The sequence below is a fragment of the Penaeus japonicus genome, unplaced genomic scaffold (assembly GCF_977035675.1).
Source record: "Penaeus japonicus unplaced genomic scaffold, GWHDUDI00000001_assembly GWHDUDI00000030, whole genome shotgun sequence".
In the NCBI taxonomy this organism is placed as follows: domain Eukaryota; kingdom Metazoa; phylum Arthropoda; class Malacostraca; order Decapoda; family Penaeidae; genus Penaeus; species Penaeus japonicus.
Genome location: NW_028234432.1, coordinates 12,134,124 through 12,141,623, shown reverse-complemented (window position 1 = coordinate 12,141,623; position 7,500 = coordinate 12,134,124). Strand labels below are relative to the sequence as shown.

Below are 7,500 nucleotides of genomic sequence, written 5' to 3'. Positions count from 1 at the left end.
GTTCTAGTAGTTCAAGCTCAAGTAGTTCCAGCTCAAGCAGTTCAAGCTCTAGTAGTTCCAGCTCAAGTAGTTCAAGTTCTAGCAGTAAGTTTGTACAAGCTATAATCATGTTTTACATGAGTCCTTGAAGAGGTTTCCATCTTGTTAGTAACCCACTGAAACTAATTTCTTTCTGAGTGGTGCTAAAACAATAGGTATACATAATGGCACCAAAGAAAATGCTTTTCGAACATTTGTTTTGATATATATCCAGTACTTCTACTGGTCGCAAGACTGAACCTCTTTCTAATCATGACATTGATTGTTCTTGATTTACTTTATTTGTTTAATATGATTTGTTCTTTTCACTTGACTTTATACACTTTTACTTTTTTCTATATGTAATGAATTCTTCAATCACAGACCTTCCTGATACAGTATCAAAAATCGCACGTAACATGTATATTCATAGGTTCAAGCAGTTCCAGTTCAAGTAGCTCTAGTTCAAGCAGCTCCAGTTCAAGTAGCTCTAGTTCAAGTTCAAGTAGCTCTAGTTCAAGTAGCTCTAGTTCAAGCAGCTCCAGTTCAAGTAGCTCTAGTTCAAGTTCAAGCAGTTCCAGTTCAAGTTCAAGCAGTTCAAGCTCTAGTAGTTCCAGCTCAAGCAGTTCAAGCTCTAGTAGCTCCAGCTCAAGCAGTTCAAGCTCTAGTAGTAAGTTTGATCAAGCTAAGACCATTTGTTATACATATTTTTTAAAGAGAAAAGGGAAAAAAAGATAAAAAAGCATTATCTGAATGTTTTATCAGTATATATATATATATATATATATATATATATATATATATATATATATATACATACTCAAATATATACAAATATACCCCCCCCCCCACCCCACTTTTCCCTATGATACAAGATTAAGATTCATTTTGATATATTTTCATAGGTTCAAGCTCCAGTTCAAGTAGCTCTAGTTCCAGTTCTAGTAGTTCATGCTCAAGTAGTTCCAGCTCAAGCAGTTCAAGCTCTAGTAGTTCCAGCTCAAGTAGTTCAAGTTCTAGCAGTAAGTTTGTACAAGCTATAATCATGTTTTACATGAGTCCTTGAAGAGGTTTCCATCTTGTTAGTAACCCACTGAAACTAATTTCTTTCTGAGTGGTGCTAAAACAATAGGTATACATAATGGCACCAAAGAAAATGCTTTTCGAACATTTGTTTTGATATATATCCAGTACTTCTACTGGTCGCAAGACTGAACCTCTTTCTAATCATGACATTGATTGTTCTTGATTTACTTTATTTGTTTAATATGATTTGTTCTTTTCACTTGACTTTATACACTTTTACTTTTTTCTATATGTAATGAATTCTTCAATCACAGACCTTCCTGATACAGTATCAAAAATCGCACGTAACATGTATATTCATAGGTTCAAGCAGTTCCAGTTCAAGTAGCTCTAGTTCAAGCAGCTCCAGTTCAAGTAGCTCTAGTTCAAGTTCAAGTAGCTCTAGTTCAAGTAGCTCTAGTTCAAGCAGCTCCAGTTCAAGTAGCTCTAGTTCAAGTTCAAGCAGTTCCAGTTCAAGTTCAAGCAGTTCAAGCTCTAGTAGTTCCAGCTCAAGCAGTTCAAGCTCTAGTAGCTCCAGCTCAAGCAGTTCAAGCTCTAGTAGTAAGTTTGATCAAGCTAAGACCATTTGTTATACATATTTTTTTAAAGAGAAAAGGGAAAAAAAGATAAAAAAGCATTATCTGAATGTTTTATCAGTATATATATATATATATATATATATATATATATATATATACATACTCAAATATAAGCTCTAGTTCCAGTTCTAGTAGTTCATGCTCAAGTAGTTCCAGCTCAAGCAGTTCAAGCTCTAGTAGTTCCAGCTCAAGTAGTTCAAGTTCTAGCAGTAAGTTTGTACAAGCTATAATCATGTTTTACATGAGTCCTTGAAGAGGTTTCCATCTTGTTAGTAACCCACTGAAACTAATTTCTTTCTGAGTGGTGCTAAAACAATAGGTATACATAATGGCACCAAAGAAAATGCTTTTCGAACATTTGTTTTGATATATATCCAGTACTTCTACTGGTCGCAAGACTGAACCTCTTTCTAATCATGACTGATTGTTCTTGATTTACTTTATTTGTTTAATATGATTTGTTCTTTTCACTTGACTTTATACACTTTTACTTTTTTCTATATGTAATGAATTCTTCAATCACAGACCTTCCTGATACAGTATCAAAAATCGCATGTAACATGTATATTCATAGGTTCAAGCAGTTCCAGTTCAAGTAGCTCTAGTTCAAGCAGCTCCAGTTCAAGTAGCTCTAGTTCAAGTTCAAGTAGCTCTAGTTCAAGTAGCTCTAGTTCAAGCAGCTCCAGTTCAAGTAGCTCTAGTTCAAGTTCAAGCAGTTCCAGTTCAAGTTCAAGCAGTTCAAGCTCTAGTAGTTCCAGCTCAAGCAGTTCAAGCTCTAGTAGCTCCAGCTCAAGCAGTTCAAGCTCTAGTAGTAAGTTTGATCAAGCTAAGACCATTTGTTATACATATTTTTTAAAGAGAAAAGGGAAAAAAAGATAAAAAAGCATTATCTGAATGTTTGATCAATATATATATATATATATATATATATATATATATATATATACATACTCAAATATATACAAATATACCCCCCCCCCACCCCACTTTTCCCTATGATACAAGATTAAGATTCATTTTGATATATATTCATAGGTTCAAGCTCCAGTTCAAGTAGCTCTAGTTCCAGTTCTAGTAGTTCAAGCTCAAGTAGTTCCAGCTCAAGCAGTTCAAGCTCTAGTAGTTCCAGCTCAAGTAGTTCAAGTTCTAGCAGTAAGTTTGTACAAGCTATAATCATGTTTTACATGAGTCCTTGAAGAGGTTTCCATCTTGTTAGTAACCCACTGAAACTAATTTCTTTCTGAGTGGTGCTAAAACAATAGGTATACATAATGGCACCAAAGAAAATGCTTTTCGAACATTTGTTTTGATATATATCCAGTACTTCTACTGGTCGCAAGACTGAACCTCTTTCTAATCATGACATTGATTGTTCTTGATTTACTTTATTTGTTTAATATGATTTGTTCTTTTCACTTGACTTTATACACTTTTACTTTTTTCTATATGTAATGAATTCTTCAATCACAGACCTTCCTGATACAGTATCAAAAATCGCATGTAACATGTATATTCATAGGTTCAAGCAGTTCCAGTTCAAGTAGCTCTAGTTCAAGCAGCTCCAGTTCAAGTAGCTCTAGTTCAAGTTCAAGTAGCTCTAGTTCAAGTAGCTCTAGTTCAAGCAGCTCTAGTTCAAGTTGCTCTAGTTCAAGTTCAAGCAGTTCCAGTTCAAGTTCAAGCAGTTCCAGTTCCAGTTCCAGTAGTTCAAGTTCTAGCAGTAAGTTTGTACAAAAACATGTTTTACATGCTCCATTTTGTTAATAACCCACTGAAATAATTTTCTCATTGTTGCCAATGATATATATAATCACCAAAGAAAATGCTTTTCACATTTGTTTGATATATAAGTACTTCTTCTGTTGAAATGAACCTGTTTCTGATTATGACATGATTGTTCTTGATTGATTTATTTGTTTAATGTGTTTTTTTCTTTTTTGTTTTTACAATTTTTCGTTTTTCTATATGTGATGATATCTCTTCGAAAATGTTATAAGTCTCTTTGATAAAAAAGAAAAACTATAATTCATTTAATTCAGGTTCAAGTTCAAGCAGCTCCAGTTCCAGTTCAAGTAGCTCTAGCTCAAGCTCAAGTAGTTCAAGCTCTAGTAGTTCTAGTTCAAGCAGCTCAAGCTCTAGTAGTTCCAGCTCAAGCAGTAAGTCCTACAGCATTACACCTTCGCTTTTTTTCTTTGCAAAAGTAATAGAAATTACCCACAACTATTGATATCACAAGAAGAGGAAAACAGAAAGTGGTCACTAAACGTTGCCATATGAATTCAATTTCCTTTTACTAGAAATAACCATACACACACACACACACACACACACACACACACACACACATATATATATATATATATATATATATATATTCTTTCTTTTTTCTCAGAATCAAAAGTAACTTAATCTATTTATTCATAGGTTCAAGCTCCAGTTCAAGTTCAAGCAGTTCTAGTTCAAGTTCAAGCAGTTCAAGTTCCAGTAGTTCTAGTTCAAGCAGCTCAAGCTCTAGTAGTTCCAGTTCAAGCAGCTCAAGCTCTAGTAGTTCCAGTTCAAGCAGCTCAAGCTCTAGTAGTTCGAGCTCAAGCAGTAGCTCCAGCTCAAGTAGTTCAAGCTCTAGCAGTAAGTCTGTAGTAGCTAAGGCCATATATCACATCTTAATTTTATATTTTCCCTACAAGATGCATGAAGAATCTACTGAAAAGTAATTGTATTTAGGGTTTTTCAAAAGAGGTAAGAAAGGTAGTTATCACAAAAATGATGCTACTTTACTTGCAGCTAGTCCTTAGTGTTACATTATTTCTAAAGTTGCCCATTCCAATCCATGTGAATTATATACCTGAAAATGGTATATATATACATATATATTCATACACATACATACATATGTGCATATATATATATATATATATATATATATATATATATATATATATATATATATATATATATATATATATATATATATATTTATATATATTATATATATATATAAATGTATATATTATATATATATATATATATATATATATATATATATATATAAATGTGTGTTTGTGTGTGTTGTCTGTGTGTGTGTGTGATATAGAAATACCTTCTAAGATTTAACTTTTCCGTCACTTCAGGCAAGTTATTCGGTTTTTCCATACTCTAGTGTTTCAAATAATACAATCTCTAGTAGCTCCAGATGGTCAAGACTCTCAGTCTCAGTTGTTCAAGAGGCTATACTTTAATCAGTCCAAGCATCAAGAGTGTAAAAAGTGGTCTGAACTCTGAATCAAGTATTATTTCCTGTATTTTATCTCTTTCCACCTCTCCAAGTGTTATTACCACAAGTATCGTCAGTTTTTACATTTGTAATGTTACGGTAATAAGATGAATATCTTGACTCATAAAAATCATTTTAGTGAAGCACAAAAACTGGGCGTGTTTACGTATTCTTGCATATCTCTCTCTTTTTTTGTCATTACTTGCAATCCAGACATCACATGCTGCTTTTAAGCCTTAAATGAAGTCAGTCCTAAATTAACCAATAAGCAAAATAAGAAAATGCAAAATGTATATATATATATATATATATATATATATATATATATATATATATATATATATATATATATCAACCTACATCTCTTCAATTAGTTCAAGTATTCTATGTGTATTGAGTTCTGAGAGTTCAGGCTGTGTTAGCTCAGGGGTCTTAGAACCAAAATCAGATACCAGCTCCAGGATATCAGCAATATCTTGTTCGTCAAATGCCAGAATGAGAAGTAAATATGTTATATAGTTATATTTAGTTTATATAATTATATTTTTTCAGACTCATTCAGTATTCCACTCAACTGTGTTCGAAGAATATAGTTATCATGTACATCTTTGTAAACATATAGTATATGTGAAAGTATATTTTTATATTGCTTTAACATTTGTTAATTTTTGTTGGTATATGAATTTTTCCTTCGTGATGCTTCAAAATACATATATATTTATTTCCTGTAGGTTCAACATCAAGCATTTCCAGTCTTAGTTCAAGTTATTCAGTTCTTCCATGCTCCAGCAGTTCAAATAGTTCAATCTCTATTAGCTCCAGGAGCCCAGTCATCTCAGTCTTCAGTAGAATCAGTTGTTCAAGTTTTATTCCACCTATTAATCCAAACTCCATCAGCAGCTTAAAAAGTAGTTTGGACTCAGAATCTAGTAGCATTCCCAGTGTATTACCTTCTTTCTCTTCTTCAAGTGCTCTCACAAGTAACGTCCATTTTCATCTTTGGTATTATATATAATAATGTGATATTTCTAACACACTCATTAACTTAAAGAAAAAAACTGATATGTAACTGCTTTCTCCCTTACACCATTTTCATCATTTGCAAGCCAGATATCTTCGTTTAAAATCTAATTTAATTTGTGGTTTCAGTTTCCGTACTTGATTCAAGGCCATTTAATTCATTTCTTTTTATTATCTTCAGGCTCACTTTCAAGTGAATCAAGGACATTTAGCTGCTCTAGTATATTGAAGTCAAGAAGCTCAAGTATCTCAAGTTATGTTTGTTCAAGTAGCCAAAGTTTCAGTAGTTCTAGTAGTCAAAGTTTATCAAGTCCTGAAAGTTCAGGCTGTGTCAGCTCAGTGAGTGTGGAACCAAGATCAAGTAGCAGCTTCAGCATATCATCAATATCTTGTTCTTCAAGTATCAGAAGTAAATATTAGTCATATACTTCTAGTTACAACATTTCCTCTGGCTAATTAGCATTACAATATACTGTCTTTCATGTTCTTAGGATATGATTATCATTGCCGGATATATTGTACTACAATTTAATGATTGTAGGTTTATAAACTTGCTTGGTTGATACCTTTTTAAAATACTCTATTTCTTTATTCAGTTCTTCACTGCTCAAGCAGTTCAAACAGCTCAATCTCTAATATCTATAGAAGCTCCAGTGTCTCAGTCTTCAGCATTGTTAGTTGCTCAAGCTTCATTCCATCTATTGATTCAAGCTCCATCAGCAGCTCAGAGAATAGTTTTGGCTTAGAATCAAGTAGCATTTCTAGTATTTTACCTTCTTCCTTCAATTCAAGTGCTGCCATAAGTAATGCCCATTTTCATTTATGTAATTAAGTGGAGAATTATTAAAAGAGTAGTCATGAATACTTCTCCCCTCATCTCTTCATTATTATGAAGCCATACATCTCTATATTTTCTTAAAATGAACGACCACATTTTAAGGTTTAGTTCTAACACCCAGCAAATATTTATTAAAAAAGGAAAATAATCTCCAAAGCGATATATAATTATAATGAAATTTTCTTCAGACTCCTTTTAAAGTTTCAATTCTAAATTTGAATATATTACATAGCTTTATATATAGCGAATATATTACTTTTTTCAATGAAATATAGAAATTATGTATTATCAACAGTTCTTTTTGAATCTGTAAAACTTGACTTGTCCTTCAGTTTCAGCTTCAAATATTGCCAGTCTTAATTCAAGTTATTCAGTTCTTCCATGCTCCAGTAGTTCCAATAGCTCAATATCTAGTTGCTCCAGGAGCTCAAGTATCTCAGTTGTCAGTAGTATAAGAAGTTCAAGCTTCATAGGATCCATCATTCCAAGCTCCATCAGCAGCATACGAAGAGTTCTAAGCTCAGAATCAAGTAGCATTTCTGATCTCTTATCATCATGCTCTTCTTCAAGTGTCACCACAAGTAATGTCTCTTTTCATCTCTATGACACATGATTTCCTTGTTCAAGCAGTTTGAATAGGTCAATCTTTGATAGCTACTGTGGATCATGTATCTCTGCATATATAGAACTAA

The 7,500-nt window shown here is 32.8% G+C and overlaps 1 protein-coding gene across 4 annotated transcripts in view; it reads left to right on the top strand.

Annotated features, from left to right (window-relative positions):
- The window catches only part of LOC122262871 (uncharacterized), a 165,362-nt gene that overhangs the window by 125,841 nt on the left and 32,021 nt on the right, over positions 1-7,500 (top strand). For all 4 annotated transcript variants that reach the window (XM_086555055.1, XM_086555054.1, XM_086555058.1 and 1 more), the window contains 9 exons: positions 1-84; positions 452-688; positions 924-1,040; positions 1,408-1,644; positions 2,257-2,493; positions 2,718-2,834; positions 3,202-3,399; positions 3,719-3,835; positions 4,104-4,304. The exon at positions 1-84 is cut by the window's left edge and continues 33 nt beyond it. In XM_086555055.1, coding sequence (XP_086411181.1) covers positions 1-84; positions 452-688; positions 924-1,040; positions 1,408-1,644; positions 2,257-2,493; positions 2,718-2,834; positions 3,202-3,399; positions 3,719-3,835; positions 4,104-4,304 — 1,545 coding nt within the window. The remainder of the gene's footprint in view (positions 85-451; positions 689-923; positions 1,041-1,407; positions 1,645-2,256; positions 2,494-2,717; positions 2,835-3,201; positions 3,400-3,718; positions 3,836-4,103; positions 4,305-7,500) is intronic.